Raw genomic sequence first — 26,363 nt, 5'->3', positions numbered from 1 at the left:
AGTGTAGGCGGTGCTAACGGTGGCGGTTACGAAGTGTCCTATGTAGTGTTTTCCTCTTAGTGGTGACGTGCGTCTGTAAAAAAAAGCATGTGTCCCAACAGTCATGGCCTCAGAATGCTGGCACAACGCCATGGAAGAGCCTCTGAGCCGTGTTTCGCTATGGCAAAAAAACAAAGCACGCGAGGCAGCAATTGTGGTCAGTTGCGAGCGGACGAGATGAGGGTGTTACTCTTTATTAGTACTCCGGACGCTTTATTCTATGGACCCATAGCCGCGGAACATAATTTTTCATGCCAACGCTGCAAAACTTCTTTGGTCCCGTACACAAAGCAAAGGGCGGCTGCTCACGCTTGCAGCAGGAACTGAACCTCAGAAAGCTAGCAACACAAGATGCTTCTGAAGTATATCTAAATGCAAAGAATGAAATTCAGTCCGTTAACTGGCATTCATGGGGAGGAACCAGTTAATCTTCCAACCCCAGCCACACACAGGCGCTCTGGAGCTCCTTCGTCTGTCTGATCAACCCGTGCCGTTCGTTTCTTACAGAAAGGCCGCTTGCGGCGGGAAGCTAAAGCTGTGCGGCAGGCGTTTATGTTAATAAACGGGGATTTTATACTTTACCGGTGCAGTGGCTCTCTCAAACCCTTAGGCATGGGTTTGCAGTTAGGAGCATGCCGCATGGTAACATGAGATTTAGGGGACACCAAAGATGCAGCTTGGCATTTGGTACGCAGGTCCACAGACTGAGCTCTCAGTTGCAGAGGGTCGTGGGGAATAAACTGCTCCCGTACCCCCACCTCCCCCAGTTTTTTTCATCGGCATGCCACACTGCCAGGGAGAGGTTTTTCTGTTCCACGATCCTTTCGTCCACGTGGGCGTAAATCAGTATCTGGAGCTAGTCGAAAACCGTGTTTTCGCCCCCACGCGTTAAACGGCCGGAGGACAAAAACGGAGAATGCAATAAGCTAGAGGAGAACCTAGGAATTCCTGAATTCCAGGCTGGTGCGCTTCTAAACTCAAAATATCGCCGACTTCATATAAGCATGTCCGTTCTCCGCTTGATCCTATGGGAGGTGTTGACTCTCCTTGAAGTGAGACGACCCTGCCGAGTCTGTCAGCGGCTTTGTAGTATATACGACAGAATTTCAGGTTGTGCCACCAGGAGAGGCAGTGAGTTTAATCGTGTCTGTATATCCTTTGTTGATGTGAGAACAACGATTCCCTTCGGCTATGAGACGTTGCGAGACCGATGGCTCACAGCGTCCTCAGCCAGAACCCAAGCAAAACCAACGACTGTACACAGGTGTCCTGGCAACGAAGAGGAAGTCCGCAGTTGCCATTCCGGGCGTTTCTAAAGGGTTGGTGAAACGCCACGCCACTATATAATGTGGATGCAAGCTATTCTTGCGGATGGCAGGGAAAAACTGTTGATCTCGATGGTCCTCAGACAGAGAAGCACGCACGCCATCACGCGGGCCTAGTGCACCATACGTTTCCTGAGTGGCCCAGGAATCGGCAGTTTCCTGTCGAGTAGGCACACCAGGAGTATCGTTGTTGCACCGCGTAGCGTTTATCGACACCTGAAGAGATTCTTCCGGCTGGGCACAGGATATTCGGTGATGTGCAGTGGGCCGCCCACGCAACCCAAGATAAGTCTGTTCCAGACCACTGCGCTGCCTGGCTCGAGTATGGTACGTTTGCCCGAAAATTTGTGATATACCTGTCGATGACCACACTAGCTACTCGATCTTTCGTCGTATTTTCTATCACCAGGACAACGGCGGTTAGCGGGATTTGCTGACGTGTGCTGCGCGCTGCTGGTGCCGTTCCTCTCGGGCACCAACACGTTGGTAAGTGATGCACATCTGAGCTTACAAGCGGAATAAAGCGTTGCCTCTCGGCCCCCTCGTCGTTTTCAGTTGCGGTACGACGGAAGCTGTGCAATTAATGGAGGGGAGAGGTTGCGGCATAGGGCAAAGAAAACAGAGGTATGCCGCTGGCTTCCCGCTTGATGCTTCGCAGGGCGTCCGTGCTGCAGTTTATTCTTTCCTGCGCGTGTGCCTCGTCAAACGTTGGCCTGGAAAAACGAGTATGACGGCGAAATAAAAGAGAGGAGTTCTGGCAATGGCATTAGGTGGGTGTTGGAACTGTTCTTCGCGCTTCGGGGACCATTTTGCGGGTTCGGCGCTGGCAGCGCGAGTTGTTCCAGAAAAAGCATGCAGCCGAGTATCCCGCTGATAGTTCTTCCTAACGCAAGGAACAGGCAACGTAGGGTTATTTCCAGAAATTGCTTCGTTATATTATGAGAGCACAGTGAAACGACATTTTAGATGCCGAGGTGGGATTCGAGACGTACTTTCGTTCAGCCGTTTGCGCTGGTCCACCTTCGTTTCCGTTAGCTGGTGCTTTTGTTTTTCCAGCTTCCACCGGCTTTGTTAACAACACACGGCACTTCGTATCTTTCTCTCTTAGTTTGGAAGCTGTTCAACTGCTTTCTGTGGAATTCTGAACGTTTTCCTCGGCCGCACAATGGGGCGCGAGACGTTCGTGTGCTTTCTCTGAACGACTGCTAAAGCTGACCCGCCAGCTGACGAACCTCTCGTCCATGTGCAGGACATTTTCACCAGTTCCGTCGCCCCTCATTCACGTTGGCCTTTACAGAGAGGCTTCTCTGTACTCTTGTCCTTTCACGCTATTTTCGCTTGAGGTTAGCCGCGGGCTGACTGAATGTGACTGAAACTCCACGTTTTTTCTCAGGAGGCAAAAATGGCGCCGGTACTCGGGCGGGTTCAAGGAACTGACCTGAAGGTTGCGGTTATTGGTGATGAGGTGAGCGCCTTACCCATAGTTGTCCTTGTCGTCGCGGCGGATTCAGACCAGATTTTTAGACACAAATGGCTGGATTGAGTTGAGGCTTGAGCGGACACAAAGGAATGTCACCATACTGGTCGCGCACCCTATACGAACATCGACGCAGCGTCGAACCCCCGTCCGAGCTCACCCCTATATGCTTATGTCTAAATACATGCAGAAATAGGCTTCTGAGCGAACCTTGTAAAGACTGCTGGAAAGACGACAGGCTTACAGAGGCGGGCAACGCCGAGCGTGGCGATTGTGTCTATGGCTCTCTGCAGAGCTTTTCGTCGTGCTGAGCCCGCATCGTGCGAGAAGAGGACTGTATACGTTCTTACATGGTCTAAAGAAAAAGGACGTCGGAAGCAGGAAAAAGTTACTAATGAGCTGTGCATGAACACGTGCGGGGTGGTGTGAGTATTCCATGTGAAATCGGCGGCGACGCATAATACCCTCGCAACCTCGCCCGAGCACAGCATTGCAGTTTCTTCCCTTTGTGGAAAGTAAACTGTGAGCGGACGCCTAGTTTACGCACAGCTGAGGACCAGGCAGCTGCTCGTTGGCCACATTCGCCTGAGCTGTTTCTTCGTGGAACTGGAACCCAAAAGCACACGCACTGTGTGGACGTGGCATTCGTCGTTGGTTTTTTTGGTCCTTATGCTTGTTTTGCTCTCAGGATACGGTCGCTGGGTTTCTCATGGCAGGCATTGGCATGAGAGATGGACTTGGCCGCACAAATTTCTTTGTCGTAGATTCAAGTAAGGCATTCTCGGTGATGTGTTTTCCCGCTTTCCGACAGCGTACTGTGGAGGGTTCGATTCTATGTAGAATGTCCAACACTCGTTCTCAGTGCATTTCGCATTTCAAAAGAAACGTAGTGTGAGGCCGCTGCGAAACTTCATTGTGGAGCGGTTACAGGGGCAGTAGAGCCGCATTTGTTTCCATACTGAAGCAGACTCACTGTGCATACTTCGAGGCGCAGTGAAGCGCAGAACCTTCCGTGATCGTTCAACAGCGTTCGAGGAGTGGTTTGTGCCTTTTCAACTGTACAGACACAGACAGAGAATTAGTAAAGATGCAAAGTGGTGAGCGCATATTGTGTGTCTACAGAAACGAAGCGACAAGATATTGAAGAGGCTTTTCGCACGATGACTGAGAGACAAGACATCGGCATCCTGCTCATCAACCAGCACGTAAGCGATGGTCTGTTGGGCGGTCTTCCGTTCTCTTTCGAAGTCGTCCCCCAGCCCCCCCCCCCACCCCCCGGTAACAGGAAAAATTGCCTGTCGAGGGATGCGTGGGTGCGACTTGACGCTAGGGTGGAGAGGACCCGGCTGGCACGACGTTTGACCGGTCCAGAGCATTTCATCCTTTGCTCAACTTCCCAGCTTCGGAATAATTCTGGAAGATTCGCCGGCCTGGATCTGCGCGTTAGCCGCTGTGTTGTCAGAAATGAGAAGGGGTGCCCGAGGCTATTGAGAACAGAGAACTAGAAGCTGTTCACTCAACGAGAACGTTTTCTGGGCGGGAAGACGAATGCTCTGCATGTCCAGTGGCTGTGGTTTTCTTGTTTGTGGACATAGTAACCTCTTTTGTGTGTCGGGATCCGTTATTCCCAGGTCGCCGACGACATTCGATACATGGTAGATCTCCACACCAAAATCATTCCGACAATCTTGGAGATTCCCAGCAAAGACAAACCATATGATCCGAGCAAGGTGAGGTAAAGCAGTTAGACTTCACGCGCGGGAAAGAGAAGCCTGTCTGCAGACAGCTCTGGTGACAAATGTCTTCTCTGTGTGACCGCGCATGTGTTCATTTTTCGATCCGAAACATCGACTTGTCGTGACCGTTGGCAAACTCACAAGAAAGGGGCAAGGTGCAAAACCCGTGTCTCTGAGGACATGTGTAGGTCTGGGTCTCTGCCGCTCCTTCACAGACATACTGTAAGAAGGCAGATTCTCCGGTTCCTTGGCGCTGAAAAGCGCGGCGTGCGAGAGTCGTTTTACAGGCATACGAGGAAGGCGGGGAGTGCTGGGGCAGTCTGTCCTGATGACGCCCTTTTGTGGTGTTCTGGATCTTGGTCGCAGGATTCCGTCATGCAACGCATTAAATTCTTCTTTGGCGGCGAGCTTCCCACGTCATGAGGCGGAGGAGCGCAACAAACGTTTCTGTTACAGTGATCGGCAGCAGGTAAATTTCGTTCCCACGTGAGCCTACCGCAAGCTCGGCTGCCCCGATGTATTTGGTGACTTCGGAGCGGTCCCCGGTGCCATGGTCTGTAAGCCAAGAAGTGGTAAAACAGATCAAGGTCGTGTTACCGCCCGTTCCAGCGGTGGTCCAGCAATTGGTTGGTAGCAGATTTCCTTAGGTTTGCAATTGCAACGAATCGTTAAAGGGGCGGTGAACGTGGACCTTGTACCTAGCAACCCGGCAGAGCGGTGGTCAGTGGATGCACCCAGGGTGGGAACGGTGCTTAGCGACGATACTTCTGTCTGAGGGAAAGAGGAACCGAACGGGCTATACACGGCAGGAGGACGAGGAAATGTGTGCGGTGAGTGCAGCGCCGAACGCCACTTCGCGGGACGCGTCTGTAGGAGCGGCCTCATTTTGTCGGTGCCGGTGGAAAAAGTTTGTGGATGGGCCTTTTTGAACTTAAATTCAAGTTTTCTCCCGTTGTACTACCAAAAATTTTGCTCAATGTTGGACAAAAGTACATGGGAACCTTTGTGTCCCTTCGCAAAGATATCCTCTCCTACAGTTCAGGCACGCAAAACACTCCGCTACACTAGGACGGATTAACTTTAAAACGTTGTCAGACACGCAAAGTACACCAACAACTCGACTGTTGGCACGAGCCATTGGTGTTCACTTTCTTTGCCGGCAAGAACTGCCAATGTTCGGAGCGTGACGCTTTCAACATCGCGATTTGCCTGTTACTCATAGCCTTGTTAGGGGGTGATGAATTCAACAATCAGTAGAGGCATACCAGTTCCACATAGGCCTAGCGTGCTATTATTCACTGGCATCAGTTCTTCTCCGCGCCTGCAAGAAGCCAGAGACCCCCAGGCGATTCAGTACGCCTGCTGAGCAGTAACATTCCGACGTCCAACCCGTCGTATCTGCACAGTACCGCTGGTTCTACGAAGTACACCCCTACAGCGGATACTGGTTTTGGAGTTCAGACACAGACTTGCGGTTGGCGCGCGGTGCCTGTCTTAGCAGGAAACTTCGGATAGTTGACTAATTGCTGCGAGCAATCACGAAGTTTTAACACGTATCAGAAGACGTATCTATCGTGAACAACGCTGTGTTAACGTGTCGTCTGCCCCGGCCTATGATCCCAGGGCACTTACGGAGCACTTTCCATGGCTGACATGTGCGCCAGCATTACCAATTCTACTGCAAGATGAAAGTTGAAAAGTGCAGAGTCACCCGGCATTGGCAGACGCACAGCGTCGTTGCGTGTTCGCTTGCACACTGGAACCCCGCGGCTTCGGCTCAAGAAGTGAGGAGCTGGCCAGTCTCGTTCCCGGCGAAAAGCACAAGCAACAAAGGTAGTTTGAGCAAAACAGAGACGGCCGCAGGTACCAGCCCAAGCGAAGCCGTTCACAAGGACCGCAAGTGCAAAAGTCGGAACATTTCTACGGGCAGTGTCCATGTGATAATCCACAGCTCAAGGAACGAGGCAGCTGTTCCTCACTGCCGTCATTTTTTCATGCACGAACGCGTGCTGCATCACCACTGTGCAGTGTGTCCAGCCTGCTCCCTAAATGAGGCTATTCGTTGGGTTTTATCCACGGTCGCGTCGAGGTCCGCACGTCCTTTGCAAAATGGAAGTCAGAACTTGATGGCGCGCCAGAATGGTCCACGCAGGATTTAGTAGGATCCAAGAATTTTTCCACTTTGCACGTTTCGAACCGCTTTTCGGAATTTTGCCCGGAAATAAATGCGGTCGAGAAAACCGTTATCCTGCACGTGCACAGAGAACTGCAAAAAAAGTGGAAAAACTGCGCAGGGTAGCGAGAACGTTGCTTCAACACCGCACATGAGGCTCTGTTCCTGTGTATAAGCCTGAAGGACGCCTTCTCCATCACGCGCCAAGCGTACACCCCCCCAATTTGGAACTGCCTGTATACACGCCAAACGTACTATTCGGGCTCGTGAGGACCAGTCCGAACGTCTTTATCACACAAGAACAGTCCTGATCTGGCCGTGTATGAAACACAGCCCTTGGTCAGTGGCGAAAGGTGCCCGAGAACACGCGTAAACATTCCGTGTGTCAAAAACGGAAGTGCAGCATGCCAGAAAACTTGCTCGTCGCGTGAGCACACTGCCGTGTGAGACACGGAAAAGACACGCCAGCCGCGAAACGAAAGCATCTTCAACTGTCGGCAGGGGCCGAAGAAAAGAGCAGCCCCATCAATGCTTCCCGTCGGCCGAAGCCGTCTCGCAAGGATGCAAAACGAGGACACTTTGAGCTTTCTATATCAAAAGGTTCTCAGGGAAGTGCGTGTGTTGCATACTCTCATGAAGCCATTAAACGGTCACAGGGAGAACTGCACACAGGTGACGAGTGAAACAGACGCCTTCAGGCGTCTCTGCAGAAAAGCTCGGCTGAATGAATTCGTAACAGCACGTTCTTCCTTTCTTTTCATCAGTGAGAGCCTCCACCAGATAGAACAGGGAGAATGTGAATGCCACGAAAAAGATGAACCTTTCCCCAGAAAGACACGAACCAAAAACGGAAGACCAGAGGTAACAGATGAACGCGCTTTTTCGCCCGCAGGAAACCAGAAGCTCCATACAGATGCATAACCACAGAATAAACAGAGGGCGATGTGAGTGCACTAAAAAGAGAAAACGGTTGACTGAGGTCTTCACACGTTCCTATGCTGCAGTGTGCTACGCAGGCCACTGATAAAATGCATCTACTGCTATATTAACAATTGCAAACTACTCTCGTAATCCATTGCAGCTGCCGTTTCCTTGACGCGGGAGGCACGCGACGTACTGCATAGTGAAGTACCACAACTGCAAAAAATGTAACCAATCAGGTAAAATACTTTCGCAGACAGCGTGCAACTATCGACGATCAACTAGCGCAACACGCCGCAGGAGAAACTGGAGAAGAAAAAAGGACGGAGAGCTCCGGACGTTGACGAATAGAGAGTCTACATGAAGACAACTCATCTCGCCCCATCTGATAGCCCTCGCATCTTCTAAACGACCGCAATCGACGCACAATGTTAGTCACGGCCGAGCAGAAAGAAAACTATCTTGCCGTTCGAGTTTCTCTTTCAATATCTTGCAAACGTACGCCTCCCCGTCGCCCCTGACGCCCCCACAGCTTCTCCAGACGGCGTGAATTGTAGCGCGTGCTGAACTACTTCGCAGTCTCTTGAGAGTACTCTTTGGACTAAACACGCCCAGAAGGGAGGCGCGGTGGTGTGTCTCTACTTTGGCGCTTCAAGAATCTTGTCGATTCTTTGAGAACAAGACAGAAAGAAGCAAATGGGCAGGAAATCTGACAACCACAAGGGCTCTTTCGTCTTTGATTCTGCGTCGCCATGCCCAGCCGGTAACTCCGTGGGGCGAAGCATGCGTGGCGTCTCCCGCTGGCGGTATCCGTTGCGTCTCCCAACACTTCCGTTCACTGGCAAAGCGCGCCTTCGACCGCAGTGGTCCCGAGCTCGACTTCTGCCTTCTCTCCAGTCCCGGCGGCAGCAACGTCGCTCGCCATCGTGACTTCCAGTCCACGGGTCTCACCCCCGTCGCCCCCGAGAGGCGGCACGTCCTCTGCGGCGGCGCCTAACGCCACACCAGGGTGGTCTGCAGCTGCGGATTCTTGCAGCGAGCCCAGAATCTCGCCAACCGCTCCTCCAAGTTCTGCATTCTGCAGAAAGTCCTCAGGCGTGCTCATCTGGGCGACCAGAGCTGCGCCGTCTTGCCCCGCTCCGATGTCGAGGCCGAGGCCCGCGCCGCCGTCTCCCCCTTCGCCGCTCGCCAGGTCTGCTCCGGCAGCTCCTACTGCAGCGGGTGCCCACGGCTCGAGAGCCGCTTCTCCGCCGGCCGCCTGAATAATCGAATGGACGTCCGGAGTCAGATCGGGTTGCGCCGCTTGCAACGGATCCGCACCTTCCACCGGCTGCGGCTCGACGCCTGCAGCGACTCCACTTTTGTCCGCGTCGTCGGAAGATCCACCTACAGCAGCTGCCTGCGCATGCTGCGAGATAAGCGACTCTTCGGCAGCCTTCTCGAGGCCGCCGATCGCGCACACGAGAGCGTCTGCCGTCGGCTGGAGCGCCTCCAGCGCGGAAAGCGTCGTGGCGCCGCCCGGATGCTGCAAATGCTGCTCTGCATGCTGCTGCAGGAGCAGTTGTTGTTGCTGTTGAAGCAGCAGTTCCTCTTGAAGCAACTGATGCAGCTGGAGATCGGACTGCTGGTCGGGGCCGACACCTAAACCGACTAGGCGCCCGTCGGGCGTCGTGTGCGTGAACGGGAGTTGCTGGAGTTGGAGTTGCTGCTGAGTTCGCTGTTGCAGCTGCGCTTGAAGCTGCTGAGTGGAAGGCGCCTGCGCACTCTGAAGCTGCTGAGCCTGAAGCTGAACTTGCTGCTGGACCTGCTGGCGCTGCTGCTCACTCTCCGCTTGCAACTCGCCGCGCTTTCGAATCAACCAGTCAATCGCTTCCACCCGTGCAGTCTGGAGGCAGACGCAGCGACACGCATTTCCGACGGGTACACAGCAGATGGGCACATCTCTCTCCCGCGACGCCTCACCTCAACACACCCAGAGAAACGCGCGGACCCCGCCCCGACACGCTGTCCCGCGACGCCGCTTCCTATCGTGCCTGAATGGTATTTCTAGGTCAAAGGATCAGGCGTTAAAAAGTCCTGTCCTTCAAAACCGGTGTGAGGTTGTTAGTATGTTTATGGCAACAGATGTCAATGAAAGATCAACGACAACGCAACGACGGACCGTATAGTTAACACAGCAGCACAAAAGGTGAAGTGCATCGCGTTCGCAATTTACCCTGGATACGTTTTTTAACGTTCAAACCGGGTGCAAAACACCAGGCGCCCGCACGTGCATTTCCATACTGCGCAACGAGCACTGTCACGCGTTTCCAGCTGTAAAGAACACGAAAAATCATACCCCCCCCCCCTCCCCCTGCGGAGCAGACCTCGCAAGTGCGCTCCGGCAGTTTCGAGGCGGCTGCAGTCTCCCCGCAGCTGCGTCACCGAGCAGCTGCGGCCACTTCAGGCCGGAAATCGCCGCCAGACAAAAACCGCGGCAGTCTCGTTCGCGCGCCCTCACCTCGATTCCTCCAAATTTGTTACACTTGAACGTGTGGCTGCGCCGCGTTCCCTCCTTGTCCACATAGAACGCCAACCACGCCTGCATGCGGCTGTTCCAAGACACGCCTGGGAAACCGCTGTCCGGGTTGTTCGTTCCCCGTCTGTACCGTTTCGGTGCGGACGCAGTCGCCAATGGTTGCCGGCGATGCAAGGCGGCTGCCGCTCCAGGACCGCCGGCTGCGCCTGCTGTCCCCTCGGCCCCTGGAACGACGCCGGTTTTCTGGTCGTCTCCAACGGCGAGGCCCGACGGCGCGGCAGGACTCGCGCTCCCTCCAACTTGTCCCGGATCTTGCTTCACGGCCATCGCGCCTGTCGCCGAAACCGCCGGGCTCTCTGCGGGGCGCTTGCGCGGGCGCCCTCTGAAAAGAAAGGCGCAGGATCGCCCAATTTCACACACACGCAAACCGGAACGCCAGGGTGACGCGCCGGATTCGCGACGAGGCAAAATGCACGCACCGGACCACACACACACACACTGCACACGCGAGACGCCGCTGCAAAAGCCTCGCCCGTCCAGCACGGCGCGTCCCCCCGCCTTCCACAGCCAAACCACCGACTCCGAGAGGTGGAAAACAAACGCATAAAAACTGCGCCTGCTTCCGCCGATGCAGATCCCCACAGCACTTCTCGTAAGCCACGTCGCTGCGCTCCAAGGCGACACACTCGAGAACGGGCGTCGCAGGTTCTTGAACGTCCCCTTGGAAATGCATCACTCTCCTTCCTACCTGGTTCGCTTCACTGGCTGCGCCGCAGCGCCCACATCCCCAACTGCTTCCGCTCCAAGTGTCGCGTCGCCCACTCCCGCTGTCGTGGGAATTCCTCCATAAACTCCCCAGGCCGCCGCGGCAGCCGCTGCGGCAGCCGCCGCGTCGGCGCCCGCCCCCGTCGGATCCGCAGCGCCCTGAGCGAAGGCCTCCGTCGCACCAAGGACAGCCCCTGGGACGCACAACGCGTCAGAGACAGGAGACACTGCAGCCCCGCGCCCGCGTCCTGCGCCCTGTGTCCCCCGTCGGTGAGAGCGGCCTGTCGACGCCGCTCCGACAGCCCCCGCGGCGTCTGTGCCCGCGACGGGCACTTCCGCACCGCTGGCTTCAGGAGGCGTCCCGGCACAAGTCCGCGCGGTTGTGGCTGCTGGACCCGCCACAGCTGCTGCGAGCGCGGTGTTTGCAAAGTCGTAGAGAGAGTGGAAGAAGCCGGTCGCGCCTAGCCGGCTCCCCAGAATCCCCGGCATCCACAGCGAACCGTTCACTGCATCTGAACACGCAAAAAGAGCACAAGCAGACGAAACCCGGTGCGGTCTGAAACGTCCGCGACGCGCCCCGGAACACAACTGGGAGAGTCGCGATGATCCCGACCGGCGCGCGTTTGGTCGCCCCAGCACAGAGTCTCCCGCGTGAAGCCCTCGCCCCCGTGCAGCCTTCCGTGCGTCCCCCGCCGTCCCGGGGCGACTCACGCCTCTTACCCGTCATGCCTTCCATGCTCTGCAGGTAGGTGAGAGCCGCCAGCTGGTGTTCGTGTGGAATTAGAAGCTGTTGTCTCTGCCGCTCGTCCAAGACCACATCGCCTGCAACTCCCGCGCCGGCTCCTGCGACGCCGCTGCTCCCAGCGCCCGCGGTGCCCGCCATGGCGGCGCCCAAGCCGGGGCAGCCCAACCCGCCCATGGCCATGGCTGCGGTGTACGGGTCGCTCGACGAGGCGAATTCTGCCAAGAGACGTTGCATCTGTTCCGCCTGCAGCGCAGCCGTCACATTGTCCATCGCGAACCCCATGCCCGCTGCGGTCGCTGCCGCAGCAGCCGCGGAGGTTGGACTTGTGGCGACGAGGCCGTCTGCTCCAGCTGCGCCGAGGACACCAGCGGAGAGCGACGCAGCAGCCGCCCCACCGCTGACCCCGGTTTCCTCGCCCTCAGGCACGCCCGCCAGGTTCGCCCCGGAGGCCGGTTCAGAAGATGTCGCGCCGCCCGCACTGGTGGTGTCCTCTGTACCGTCTCCCTGAGGCACGCCAGCAGCGCCGGGCGCAGCCATCAGGCCGCTTAAGACACTCAAAGGCCCCTGGGGGCAAGAGACAGACGGACTGGCCAGTCCGAGCGAACTACTTGCGTCGCCCGAAGACGCAGCTTCGGCATTTACAGCGTCGCTGGAAACTGCAGAGGTCGAACTCGCTTCCGTCCCTCGAGCGTCGCTTCCTGTGGCGCCCGCCGAAGCGCCGCCGGGCGCGTTTGGGGCGAGGCCTGCAGCAGCGGCATTGAGAGCGGTCGAAGACAGAGCCGCCACTGTCTGCGGCGACGCGCCCTGGAGTTGCGTCCCCGCCAAGGCAGCAACCGTCGTTTCTGGCGTTTGATTCTGAGAAGCTGCGGCCGCCTGGGCTGCGGCTGCTTCGTCAACAGAGGCGGCGGCTGACAACGCCTGGAGAGAGAAAGACGAGAGGGAAGAGAGTTGGTCAATGCTGTTCCCTGCGCTCAAGGTCTCGAAGAGAGAAGGAGACGACGCCCCATAGCACAGGCGTTTGAAGGAGTCGAGCGAAGAAAGAGAGGAAAGGAAAGGCGATGTGGCCGGAGTGGTCGTGCCGTCGAGACGAACCATCATTCCGCCGGACCCGGGCGCTGAAGAACAAGCAGGACAGGCAGCAACGGCGAGTGAAGAGACGCGCTGAACACCCGCCCCCATCAACAAACCTCCGTCACTCGGAACGCGTTCACCGCCCGACGGAGCCCCCAGTCTAACAGAGGAAGATCCGTGCGCACGGTGTGGATGACTCTCCACTCGGCCACTCATGCGCAAAAACGCTTCCAGCGGAAAGTGTTTGAAAGCAGTGCAGCTTCGCGTCTCTAGTTGGTGCGGGGAGGGAACGGATATATCGGGTCTCGAGCGCGACGTTGCATGTGAACCGAGCCCTCAGCTTACCGCACTGCTGAAACACGTCGAGAGAAGAGGAGGCAGCTTGCGCCGTTGAGAGCGCGCCCGGCCCAGCGCCTGCGCCATCCAAAGCTCCAGCACTTCCCGCGAGCAGCCGACCCTTGGCAACTTCCGCCACTTTCTTCGCGCTGTAGGTGAGGGCCGAAGGCACCAGGCCTGGTTTGAGCGCCGCGCCGAGTGCCGCAGCGGCTGCGCCGCCGTCTTGCTGCTCCGCCTTCACCAAGCCTTCCAGCAGCAACTCGGAAACGGATGGGACCGCCCCTGTTGCTTGTTCCGTTCCGCCCGAAGTCGCGGGTTCGGCCGGGACCGTCGGCTGTCCAGCGTCGACGCCGCTCGCCGTTTCCTGGAGCGCCGCACCACCCTGCGAGGCTGCTTCCCCCCCACAGATTCCGAGGAGGTCAGAGAGAGGTGCGTTGTTCCCGTCCGCGGTCGCAGGTTCGCCGCCCTGTGCAGCGCCTTTCGCAGGTGGAGCACGGCAGGCGCCAGACGAGAGAGGGAGGACTGCCGCGAGCCTGGCCAGGACGCCCTCGGAGCAATCGCCGGCGGCGGTCGCCATCGCGGCAACCGCCGCTGCCGCTTCCTGCTTGGTTAGCCCGCCGGACAGTTCGCCCAGATCGGCTACTTCCTTCACACTCGCGCCGGCAGCGCTGGTCCCACCGAGAAATGCCGAGGAAATGGACAGGAGAGCGGAAGTCGGGTTCAGAGCTCCATCGTGAGTCGCCGCCGCGGAGGTCCCGGCAGTTGCGCCGGCCGGTCCGCAAGGGTTCGCTCCTTCCGCGACACCAGGGTGGACGCCTGGCATGTCACTTGAAGCCTTGTCGCTACTCGTTGCCTCCGCCATGGCAGCCAAGAGATGGGGCGCTTCGCCAGGCACTAACGAAGGAGCGCAATGCATTTCCTCGGCTGCGGACGGCGCCGCCGGTGGATCGACACTGGCCGAGAGAACAGAGTTCTCCGCTGCCGCAGCGCCGGCAGCAGTTTGGTCGGCCTCCATCGCGAGGCAGGGGTTGGAGGCGACGTTTTCCGCGTGATTAGAAACAGAAGGGCTGGGGACCATCACACCTGTCGTGTCGTCGGCGTGGGTGGCGGCGGCGGCACACATTTGCGAGGCGGGGGAGAGAGAAGAGGACGGAGGTTCACTTGTCGACGGAGGAACCGTGCTCTCTCTGCGCACGTCTGAGCCAGGGCCTCCAGACGATAGAGAAGTGCAGGAACTGGAAAAACCATCGACTGCCGCCTTCTGCGTGTCCGGTGACGTCGAGGTTTAAGCCGGCGCCGCAGCTGCAGCGCCGTCAGCCACAGAAGCTCTTGGCTGCGCGTTCACCGGGCGGGCGAGGACGCTTAACATTGCGAGGCGACCTGGCCTTTACGTGCCTCCCTCAGTCCCAATCCGTGAGTGCGGACAGGAAAGCGAGGAGGCCTTGGCAGTCCAGACGGGCCAGGCGACGTCACAGACACGCAGAGGAACTTGCACATGCAAAAATACCGAAAGCTTCACGCAACAGCGCGTCCCACCGAATGGCCGCAGGCGCTCCACGCAGAGCCAGTACAGCAGAAAGCAGCGGGAGCATGCGCCAGTTTGCAGACGCATGCGCTGAGGATGTCGACAGAGTCTACGCACCACACGCTCAAGTTGGTGATGTTGCAAAGTCGGGACTTTCACGTCCAGCAGTCAGCCTGGAAGCGCCAACATCCGCGCCTTCCTGTCGGGAGCTACCGCTGTGACTCCGCGCAACGAGCACTGGGCCTCTTTAGCCGCATAGGCAAGCGTAAGTGAACCGAAAGGAGGAGTGCGGTTGATCGCGATACGTAGAACGAGTAAAAAGCTCAGAAAGTGACCAGGAAACGGTGACCCCTGCGCACGCATGCTCCCACAAGCGAAGCACTGGCGCGCGTTGTCTCGTGCCAGTCTTCGGTGTGCAGCACAAAGGCAAGAAAATCAGAGACGGAGAGGCAACAGGCACACGATGGAGAGGAGAGTGCCAGTTGGCGAGGAAATGAGCACCCGACACAATAAATGTTGGACATGCACCCCGTGTACACGCACATCTCACCGGAATGGTGCCGCAACGCACCGGCCCATCCACTTCACGGTTTCCCCCTGCTGAAGGGAGAATGTCACGGAGAGGATTGGAATGCACGCAATAAAACGCCACTGAGACCTGAGAAGAGGCCTCCCTTCCTCTGCTACAACGCCGAAAGATGCCGTGGCCGCATGGCCAAAACCCCGAAACGGACCAAATCTATCGGGGAGCAGGCAAACGGCCGTTCCGTCACCCCGAAAAACAGCCGTCGCTGCAAACGTCTTACCGAAGAAAGACGCTGTTGGTCAATTCCGGAAACCGCGACTTCCCTTGGCGAACCTCCCCAATTTCCGTTGCATGCCAAAAGAAATGTTTTTCTTAAAATCCGGAGTGCATGAAAAAGCATGCGGGGATATTTTGTTCTGTACTCATGCAGTGCGCCTGGCACTGCCTTCCTGATCCGGTTTCCGCCCAGCACTCTTCACAACCGTTGGTGGCCGCAGCTGGCCATCATCCACGCGTTTTGAGAACGGAGGAATCCAAAAGTACGTGTTGAAAACTTTGAAAAAGATCAATAACTCCAGCGCAGAAGACTTCAAAACTGGCGGGCATGCGCACGGGATTGCAGGCGTGCCCTAATCACCGGTGGCACATGCTGACCCGTCCTGTGCCGCGCGCGCGCGGTCTTCCGTCCGGAGACCAAGAAAGCAAGAGAGCGTCGGCGACTCCGCGCGCGCACATTCCTGGTCCCCCCATCACACAGTCAACTGGTCCCCGACATAAGTGCTGAAGGTCCAGCTTTCGGTTTGTGCCCAACTCTGAGCCGGACTCTCTCTGCTGGTGTGGCCTTTGGCAGCAAACGTGGAGAGGTGTGCGTCATAGGCGTGTAGATACACCGGAAACGCAAACTTTCCGAGAAACGCAAGACGCCTCGAGCGCAACCACAGGCGTCGCTGGAGCAGTGCGTTTTCGTCCCGCACCCCGCCCGGGACGGCCTGCCTCGATCACGCACGGCGGTCCGCAAAGAGCTTTAGAAACAGCGAACAAGGTGCTTTCTGTTTGGTTTTAACTATCAATAAACCAAAGACACGCATGCAGCCCGCATGCGAGACTACGCATGCAGGTAAGGGCAATGGACCCGTTTTTATAGCCTGGACGACGACAGTCCGGAGGGAAAAGCCATTCGAGTTTGCAGAGGGCGTCGTGGATTCTGGCAACACTCCATCGGCGCACAAACCGTCACCTAGCAATGACAACTCAGGCTTTGAACTGCGCACAGCCCAGCTCGCACAACACGTGAAGGTCGACGGGTTCAGCGGACAGTGCCGTCTCATGTGGGCAAAAGGCAAACGAACTGTTCTGATACATACTTCGCTGCACCGATCTGGAAGATGCCCATTCCAAGGCACACAGACCACAAGATGCTGCCCAGCACGCCACTAGCTCCCAACGCGCCTCGATTCCACGCATCCAGCAATGATTGGGCGTCATGCTCAGGCATGGTAGAGGATAGGAGTTGTCAGAATACTGGCGGTACAGGACAGGAGCTGTCATAGTACTGGCATCTCGTGTTCACCTGTCAGTCGTGCCAAGAAGAACGTGGAAAACGTCTTGTTGAGGCAAATAGGTAGATGCTGAACCGTTCCAAAGCAGCCGGTGTTGCCTGCATTCGCACGTTTTGGAGGTGTCTGGGCAGTGAGACACGTGGCTAAGCTTTGTCCCGCCGTGTGTTTCAAGAGAGTTACAGGTTGTTTTGATTTGATTCGCGAAACCTGGAGGGGATGCGGCAGTCCGACTACGTTTGGCAAATAGTATTTTCGACGTGAGACAAAGCATCCTCCAGTTTAGTTCAATAACTCGACGGGGAGGATGAGTCGAAACAGCCTTTATTCTGACTGACGCAATCAACAACCTGAGGGACAGTGTGCTCTAGGAACTACGGGAAAGAGAATTGACTAGAGCCTGTTTGGAACTCATCTCCACTGTTGCCACCTCTACGGTTCACTGTGGCTGCTCTTTGTACACACTGGAGAGGAGACAAGGTACAACCATGCTTCCGATTTTCCTGATATTAGAAGCATCCAACCGTTAGATATAACAGATCACTAGTGCGCGTGGCGTTCAACTGAAGCAGAGAGGGGCAGGATTTCTTTATCTGTCGACCACTGACGGAAGGCCGAACTTCCGTTAGCGCTATCACAGACAACATCTTGTGTGAGTATTGATGAATCATGATGCAAAACGGAGATATCCTGCCCGAAAGTAAGAGCGCTGCTGATGCCGGGGAGAATCGGGATGCAGTCTATTCCAGAGGCGGATGCCACAGCACGTTAAAGAGTGTCGAACAGAAGCACAAGTCTACCGACTTTTTCTCCTTTTGTCACTTGCACGGTTTTCCACGACCCCTGCCACTGATTCTTTCTGTGCTCTCCGGAGAAACGTGAAACCAGGACAAGTAACTTTATCGTTTTTTGTGCGAGGAAGTTCTACGGAGAACTCCACCCTCCGATCGACGTTGTTTTTCCAGTCGAAATTGTTTTTTCTGGAAAATGACGGTGGTATGAGAGCAACTCTTCAAAACGCTCTACTTTTTTCTGCAAGCAAAGGAATTATCTGCGCAGAATTGTTCCTCGTTAAACGCTGGCCTCGGTATAATTCTCCTCCAGCGTCGCATCTTCAGTGACAACACAGCAAAGCACCATTTTCTCTCCCAGCGTAGTATATTGCCACGTTATTGTTGTCGGACCGTTTAGAGATCAAGTATCCTGGATCGGCTTGAAAAGAGGTAAGGGGAGAGCGTCGTAGAGTTGTCTGATCGACAAGTTGCATAGAGTAGTGGATATCCTCCTACACTAGAAAACAGCATGATATGGAGAAAAAGGGGCGACCCTTCGGGCAGCATCAAGTCTCTTTCGCATTTATCATCAGCATCCCGGGCTTCCTCCTCCACGCGAACAGCGCTATGCCCCTCCATAGATACCGCGCGTACACCGACTTGCTTTTCTGTCGTTCTCTGCTTTTTCTTTGTTAGGTTGGTGTTCTCTTGAATAACTGCTTTGCCTTGTTAACAACGGACCTGAGTGGGATGGGGGGTGATAACGAAACCTGTGTCTGTCTCCTGGCGACTGCTTGGTGGAGAAGTGAAATACAAATCAAGGTTCTTCGAAACAACAAACAAAATGTGTCGGGAAAAGAAACTGAATCGAGATCCTCCCCAACTCTTTTCTTCGTTGTATCACGACAGCCATTTCGTTTCCACTCTTCAAAACCGGCCCTCGGCCTGGTGAAGGGATCCTAGAGCCTTTTTATCGTAGCCGGTCTCGCCATGCGTGATACGAGGGCAAACCGGTCGGCACGATACACCACAACTCATTGGATCACCTCAGACACAGCACATGCCTGCTGTCTAGGAAAAGTCACCTCGGGTTAGCTGAAGCGGAATTCCAATCGGATTACGAGGTCGCCGTTTGTGAACCAACGTCTGCGTTTTTTGACGGAGCGTGCCGTCGTCGCCCCCCCCATATCTATGGGTATACCGTGACCGTTGCCTGTGACAAAAACCGAGGCTCTTTAGGTTCCGTAATATAAAACGAGTAGAGAGGCAGTCTGAGAGTTTCCGGGATGTGGCTGCGTCACTTGGCGGCACTTCGTGGCTAGAATTTTCCCTCAGCGTGCTTCGCCGTGTCATCTCTGATGCAGCATTGCCGGAGGAGATCCTCGGGAGTAACCTATTTAGCTTAAGACGAATAGAAAACTGATCATCCTAGCACTTGACTAGTTACCGCCTTTCCAGATTAGAGACTGGCCGTCACATTCAGCCAGTGCAGTGCCACAACAGCAGGGTGCTTGAGAGCAGAAAACACGTAGTGACCTAACACTGCTATACCAAGAGATGCTGCGTTCGTTTGTGCTGAGGCTTCTCCACGTTTTCTCTGTACGTCGTATGAGTGGCCCAGGGGCGCCGGTGTGCTTTCAAGCATAATCGGCACTACCGCGAGATGAAGCGTACTTTTCTCCGTACTAATCGGGTTCTCGTTTTCCTCAAACACACCTTCATACATTGCTAACATCCGGCGCATTGCAGCTCTGCAGTTTCACCTGCTGACATTCTGGGCTTCCTCCTCTATGTATCCTCGGGTTAAAGCGAACCCGTCCAGCTCTCCGGGAGAGAAGGGGAGGTTCCACGGGAAGCGGTAAGGGCGGTTCGAATGCGCTTCATGCCGCTGGCCGTTTCCTTCGGCCTCTTAGGCCTCGCGAAAAGGAAGGTGAGGCTAAGATTCTGTCTATATTCGATTCAAAGTTCGCGAGCGGAATCCTCAGATCGGAAAACCCGCTTCCGGTGCTGGTTTCCTAGGAGTGGAGACCGTCCTCGAAACAGCATCAGAGCCCGAGAAAGAAACTATATTAGCTACATGCTGGGTTGTTTTACTTGCTAGGTTTCACTACCAGCACGACGCCATTCAGCAACACACAGCTGGCGTGGCAGCCTGCTGAGCTATAGTGGCCAAAATGAGGAGGCGGGCACCCTGCGACACGCATCGTCCTTGAAGATAGGCGTAGATTCGCGCCGACAGGAAATACCGCGCTGAGCTACATATGGGGGAAGCCTTTGACGTATCTCCCACGAACTTTTTGCGAAACTGCTTTTCCCCGTGGTCCTCAACAGAAAAGGCAATTTGCGAACACCTTTAAGCTTCGTGAACGCCACCGTTTTTGACGCGCCGCCCCCCCTGTGTAGAGCTGTCCACCGGGTAGCCCCCTATGTAGTCTGACCTTTCCGAGTTTTCCTCGTACAACTCCCCAGCGAGGACATTCCTGCAAGTAAAAAATCGAGATAGTGGTTGCCTCTGCGCCCCCGTAGTTCCACGACAGCCACTGGAGAAAAAAAAACGCGACTGGGAGGCGCGTCATGGTTCGTGAACCGGCTTCAAAGCTCGCGCGGTGTCTTGAGTCTTCGCGTAGACACCCTTCGCGTTGCAACTCGCCGGCCACGGGCCAGGCTTTCTCGGGAGGCGAATTTTTCCGTTCCCGTGTGAAAAACACGCGATGCTCATCTGTCCTTCTCGGGAAACCCTCAGGGAATGTCTTCTCTTTCCGCACATGGTTCGCGGAGCTTTTTAAGGTATCGTCCGCTCTCGCAACTCGCGTGTTGACTGCGTAAACTGTACGCGTCCTGACTTTCTCCGCGCCGGTGTTGCTGGTTCCCAATACAGCGGGCGCCGAATCTGTACGTTTGCCCCACTCCTTAGCGTCTGAACCAAGAACGGCTCAGAGGCCAGATACTCAGAGTGTACTGTTTTTTTCACGGTTGTTTGCAAAGCGTCTTCATTGTGCATAAACGTGTGGCGAGACTCCTGCCAACCACACGGCGGTTCCGGTCACTTTCGCTGCTTCGCGGACAGTCTTTTCTCACCTCCAGAACCGTCAGCCGCTCGTCAGATTTACGCTCGATCTTCCATGCAACCTGCTCTGCACGTCTTTTCCTTTCTCCTGGCGGAGCCCCTTGTTTTTCGATGCACGTCAATGCCAACTTTTGTAGTCTTTCTGCTCTTTGACGGAAATCCGGTTACCTCTGTTCCCGGGGGCAGACTTTGCCCTTGGTTTGTCTCGGCGCGAGCCCGACCGGTTTGATGGACTGCCTTCGCTCTTAGGGGCGTCTCGCCTTTCCGTAACGGCTTTCTCCAACACATTTTAAATTGACTGGAGTCAGAAACTGTTTCCTTTTCCGTGTGCAGTTGCGCCTTCTCGCTTTTGTCCTCTTTTTTGCCTGCCTCTCCCTCCTACCGTCCCCACAATGGGCAACGCAGAATCCACTGCCTCGGATTTGCATGACAACTATTTGGCTGTTCTGAAGAGTGTCGAGAACCGCTTGGGACAGTTCCCGAACCGTAGCCTCTCCTTCCATTCACAGCCTGAAAGCAATGGCCGTTCTCGTGTCAGGACAAACACCGAGGAAGCCTGCCAGGAGCTCGGCAAGCGAGATGCTGCAAACCGACCCCGCAAACTGTCATCCAAGGGCGAAAAGCCCTCTCGGTCTGTGCAGCAGTCGGGTTTGAATTCCTCCGTAGACCATTCGAGTGCCAGTGCAGATGCGAAGAAACGCGGAAAGGAACGCGCCCACCGCCGGCGGGATGCTGCGCAGTCGGACGAGGACGGAAACTCTTCTCATCCGAGTGACGGCAAGCGCCGGACCGCTAAAGGAGAGCCTCCAAATCTGGAGTCGACGGCAACGGGATCCGACTGGGAAGACGCAGCTGTCAACGACTTCGCGGAGGAGGATGACTGTGCAGTAGCCAGCCCCGCGCACTTCAAGCTTCAGACAAAGGATTCAGGTGTCAAGGCGCCATCCCCGCGACTTTTCCCCTGTGAAACGCTGTCTGACGGACCTTCCCAAAGAGACTTAGAGGACGACGAGAAAACGGAAGTCGACGGAAGTCTCGGTTCTTCGCCCGGTTCCCCCACTGCCTCTGCAGGCAGCGTGACCGGGGCGACCGGGGGCCGAAGCTCGGACGCCAGGAAGGAGAGGGCCGAGGGAAAGGGAAAGGATCCTGTGAACACATCCGACAAATCCAAACGCGACCCTCGCCAAAGGAGCAACGGGAGCGTGGCGTCGTCCGGGACCAGTGGCGCGTGTCTGCACACTGGACAGCCACATGCAGCGCGGAAGAGTTCCCCGCCTTCGAAGCAAAGCCGACAAAAAGAGCAGGTTACACAGCTCAGCGCAGCAGACATTGCCCTTCCTTCACATGCCAGTGGAGGGTGCACGCAGGAAGGGAAAGAAAAAGGCTGGGCCGATGGAGACTTGGCCGAGTTCGCGGGCGACTTCGAAGGGTTTTCGCCGCACTCCCCCTCCTACTCGTTCGGTCTCACTAAGCTCCCAAAAAAGGCGATAGCGAAATCAGGAAAGACCGAAGAACGCCCCCCGTCCGCAGGAACGTCTGCCAGGGGCAGCGGCAACAAGGCGTCCGCAGACGCGGATGCCTGCATCTACGGAAACAAGAAAAACCACTTTCCGTTTCTCGACGAACCCGCCTTGTCACTGCTTGTTCCATTTCTCTTCGGCAAAAGCCTCGCAACTTGCATGGCTGTGTGTCCTCACTGGTTCATGAAGGTCAACCGGTACGTGAAGGGTCGCTGCAGGCGCATATACACCCGCACAAAGCGCATCCGTGGACGGACATGAATTCCAGGTTCTTGCCGGTGTGAACTGCACTTGCTTGGGTGGTCGGACTTCAGCTACTTGTCTCCTCGCGTCCGCCGCGCTACTTGACAGGAACCGTTTCCCCGCACGTGTGCTCCCTCACGTTCTTCCCGTCGTCATTTCTTCGCCCGCGCGCATCACTTTGTTTTCTTCAGGGCTATGGAACACAAGTGTGCGCCTGTCACAAAGGGCTTCCAGCAAATGTACTCAAAATACTTGAAAGTCTGGGGAAGCGCTGTCAAGCTTCAGCCTCTCCAGACGGCAGGCGATGGAGGAGTCCGCGTGGACTGGGTCATCTTTGCCAAGGTGCGTCTCAGCGTTGCGTTGCAGCCTGCTGCAGCTGGCCCACGTGGGACGCACATAGGAGAACGGTTCACGAATAGGTCTCTTCCGTTTATGGACGTTTCCCAGACGTACCGGACGTTTTCGTTTGCTCTCTTTGTCGAGCACTCTGTTCCTCTTCCATTTTGTCAGCTCGGGGAGCTGTGCCGGCTTTTTTCGCCTTCTCTGCGTGGCCTGCGTGGTGCACAGCCACAGGCGTATGCCCCGCGTACGCGGGCGTCCTCTCGTTGCAGGGGCGCCAGAGGCAAAGCGCGCAGACCGGAAGCGAGGGTTTTACGCGCAAAAACGGCGCTCGGAAAAAACCCTGTCTGCACGTGTCCATCTCTCGTGTGTGTCGCGCAGGTTCTCCCTGCATGCGAGGGAAACATCCTTGACATCTCGTATACATATTCCTACATACCCGACGACGCAAGCTCCACTTCGCGTTCGGTGGACGACAAGGCCTCCGCCAGTGGGAAGACTCGAGCGCGCGGACGACAGACTGGAGAGAGGACACGTTCGTCTAGCCAGTTCGACGAAGGCGTCATTCTCTCTCCGTGTGGACAGGTGCGTGAAGCGCAAACATTGCCTCTCTCTCTCCCTCCTCTCGCGTGTTTGCACGTTCTGCACGTCTCTGCTTCCACTTTTTTTCGATATGCACGTGAGAGAACGACTGCCGCGTGGAGTCGATGCATCAGAAAGGTCCACAGGTTCTGTCGCCTTTGGTGGGTTCTCGCCCTGTGTCCGTGGAGCGCCGCCTTCCCACGTGTCGACGCGTGTGCGGTCCTCTTTCTCTTCAGCCGTGCCCGACGCACACGCCTTCCCGCAGCTTCACGGTGTCGTACTCGTTGGCGGCGAGCGCCGCGCACAGTAGCCGGACTCTCTGGATGCACCGTGACATGTGTCGGTTCCACGGCGACGAGACCGGTGTAGCTGCGATGGGGTCGGTTGCGCGCGTCTGCGTGGGCGACTTCGTGGAAGTCGCTGTCACTGTCTACAGCGGAGGCGGCCGCGTGGCGCTGGACAACGTCCACTGGCTGCCTGCGCGAACGGAGCATCGACAGGAGTCTGTGTCGACTAGAGGCGTCTTCAACCGAGAGATCTGTCCTTTGGAACGCTGCTCGCCCGAGTGGTTGCCTGCGGATCAATTTCGAATCCTTGCCACTGAGCGTCCGAAGGCACCAGGTGAGCAGGGAGACGCGGCGAGTTCCGCAAAGGAGCCTTTTGGCCACGCAGGGACGGCGGCGTCAGGAAGGTGGAGGCGACTGAAGGAGACCCAAGACTGTGGGAGGGAAGGGCGGCGCGCGCGCACGCAGCAGAGAAAGGAACACAGTTGGGAAATCGAGAGGTGCGAGGGGCAGAGTTTCGAAAAGAACTCACGAGAGAGACGGCGGATCGGGGAATGCCACCACCAGGGTCGAGGAGAGAGAGTCAGGGGAAGAACGCGTAGGAAAAATGGTGCAAGAAAGAAACGCAGGCACTGAAGTCGGCAAAAACACTCGGTAGTTCGGGTGCTGTGGAGTCGCGTGAATGCTACAGAGGACTTCTCTCCCCACTTGAAGCACGTGAAGACCGAGTTCTCCGGTATGGATGTCGCTGTTCGCAAGTCGAGATATCGAGCGGTCCGCCAAGGTACGCTGAAGTTGACAGATTTGAAAATCGGCGGGGGGAACTGTGAATGGAGATTATCTCGGCCGTCGAGCGTGTGGACGCGGAAGGCCGCCGGTGCCTCGTCCAAAGATGAGACATACACACACCAGTCCCTCGAGGAATTCATATGTGAGCAGCCGTGCGCATGTACTTGTTCTGGACAGGGACCGGGTTTCTCGCGTGAACGAGCACTCCTTTTCCGCGGGAACACACCTGCATCGTGCGTCTTGTTTTCTCTGGATCGTGAGATGTCCACAGTGTCTTGCGCTTTTTTGAGAGACCGACGGTGCGGATCTTCTTTTTGCGGGTTCTGCTTTGCAGGTTCGCTGGGATCGGCCGCGTGTCGCTGTTGGGGATTCCCGTGTGAAATCCTTCCTCAAGGCTTGCCGGTAGTTTGTTCCCTCACACGTCGGGGGCTCCAGCATGATCGGTTTCTCTCCGTTCAACTGCGTGAGGTGAGTGCAAGTCGACTGCGCAGGCTGCTAAAAAGGAAGCGGGAAGGAGAAAAAGGACGGGCACCTGTCTGTCCGTGGGAAACTGCTAGCGGCTCGGAAGACGACTTCACCCGGTGCAATGCGGGGGGAGTTTACAGGACCGACTTTAGGCGGGTCGCGTGCCTCTGCGTCCGGCGACTGGTTCAGTGCGGAGCTGTGATGCCATTGTTGTCCGTTTTTGCACTTTTGTTGCGTCGGAGCATGTCGCGCGGTTGTATGGTGCCGGAACCTGCCATCTCTATACAGAAGAACGTTTCCAGTTAAATTCCTTCGTACAGTGTGTTTCGTTGGTGGGCCCCCAAAATGGTGGCGTATAGACAAAGTCGGAGCTGTCCATGTGGATTGTGCACCCGTGAGTGCGCGTGTGAAGCGAAACTCTTCGTCGTTGAGTCGCGGATTGCGGCGGAGAGACTTTCGCCTCTGTCGAGCGTCCGGCTCGGTGCTGTGGCTGTGTTCTCAGGGCGACGTCCTCGATTACTACGTGAGTCAGGGCGGCGCGACTGCGTGAGGAAACTGTGAATGAACCGCTGCGGAATACCTCTAGAGCTTTTCTACGGACCAGTGCTGTTTTTTCTGGGCGTTAGCGCTCAGAGGGAGATGTTTGGAGCCTGGGTCGTACGGAACCGAGTTCCAGCTTTGGCCATCCCTTGGAAAATGCAAGGAGAGAAACATCCGGGAGCGAGGCAGATTCGGTCAATACACCGTAGAAAACCGTCTGGGGCAGGGACGTATATTGTAGGCGCACACCCGCGGGTAGGTGTTCGTCAAAATGTGGTCCACAGCGGGTGGCCCACCAGTGCGATTGCAGATTCTTTCGAACGTGCGCGGCACTTTCGATGCTCCGCGAGCGGACGCCGTTTTGAGACACAGCCCCTGTCGTTGGACCTGGCTACAAATCCAAATCAGGCACAGGTGCGGCTGTTGCGCATCTAGGTGCTCCGCAAGCTTTCTTTTGAAACGCGGGACCAGCGATACACCCCCCACCGTCTGTAAACTGTACCCTGGAATCTTTACCGGCATGTAGCAGGTCCAGCAACTCGCATGTAAAAGCGGTACAGGCTGACTGACGCCGTGTTTCGCACGCTTGCGTTCACCTTTTCGTTGCCTTTCGAATCGTGAATTACTGAGGCACTTTCGAGGAATGCAACAACCGTGCTTTCACTCCACAGAGCGATAGTCACCACAGGGAAGGCGGTACTCCCCCTCGTAGCTTCTTCTTGGTCCACGGCATCAAGGCAAGAGGAATTGCATCATAGAAGAGACACTGACAACTCGTCCACGCTCGCGGTGTTGACGCGGGACGCAAAGATGGGCAAAACTCTTTCACAAACTGAGGCTAACACACCTTTTCGTTTCTGGGTAAAACGCTTCGAGGAGCCCAGGGTGGTGAGAGAGCGCTTGACGGCGGCAGAGCAGCGGGGAGCCTCTGCGGCCGCGCCGGGTTTGAAAGAAGCGAATGAGCGCTATACAATGTGTGCGCGGCAAAAAAGCTGGACTATGCAATGTGGCGGGTGTAAGAACGACTGCGCGGGGGCCAAGCGTTAGC

The 26,363-nt window shown here is 56.3% G+C and overlaps 3 protein-coding genes across 3 annotated transcripts; 2 read left to right on the top strand and 1 right to left on the bottom strand.

The window, feature by feature from the left end:
- Positions 1–2,766: 2,766 nt before the first annotated feature.
- Positions 2,767–5,000, top strand: NCLIV_054960 (putative vacuolar ATP synthase subunit f; the record flags this gene model as incomplete). The annotated part of the gene is made up of 5 exons (XM_003885050.1): positions 2,767–2,829; positions 3,530–3,611; positions 3,964–4,046; positions 4,473–4,571; positions 4,944–5,000. The coding sequence occupies 5 exons, from the start codon at positions 2,767–2,769 to the stop codon at positions 4,998–5,000; spliced, it is 384 nt and encodes a 127-aa protein (XP_003885099.1).
- Positions 5,001–8,506: 3,506 nt separating this feature from the next.
- Positions 8,507–14,229, bottom strand: NCLIV_054950 (uncharacterized protein; the record flags this gene model as incomplete). Its single annotated transcript, XM_003885049.1, has 5 exons — positions 8,507–9,556; positions 10,172–10,571; positions 10,938–11,466; positions 11,675–12,814; positions 13,116–14,229. The coding sequence occupies 5 exons, from the start codon at positions 14,227–14,229 to the stop codon at positions 8,507–8,509; spliced, it is 4,233 nt and encodes a 1,410-aa protein (XP_003885098.1).
- A 6,716-nt stretch (positions 14,230–20,945) lies between these two features.
- NCLIV_054940 (conserved hypothetical protein) lies at positions 20,946–25,325 on the top strand (the record flags this gene model as incomplete). Its single annotated transcript, XM_003885048.1, has 7 exons — positions 20,946–22,270; positions 22,508–22,658; positions 23,037–23,240; positions 23,474–23,858; positions 24,213–24,305; positions 24,645–24,778; positions 25,278–25,325. 7 exons carry the CDS (start codon positions 20,946–20,948, stop codon positions 25,323–25,325), a joined length of 2,340 nt encoding a protein of 779 aa, XP_003885097.1.
- Between the last annotated feature and the right edge of the window lie 1,038 nt (positions 25,326–26,363).

This window comes from Neospora caninum, chromosome XI, assembly GCF_000208865.1.
Source record: "Neospora caninum Liverpool complete genome, chromosome XI".
Lineage (NCBI taxonomy): Eukaryota > Apicomplexa > Conoidasida > Eucoccidiorida > Sarcocystidae > Neospora > Neospora caninum.
The sequence above is the reverse complement of the archived record's forward strand: the minus strand, read 5'-3'. Positions and strand labels throughout refer to the sequence as shown.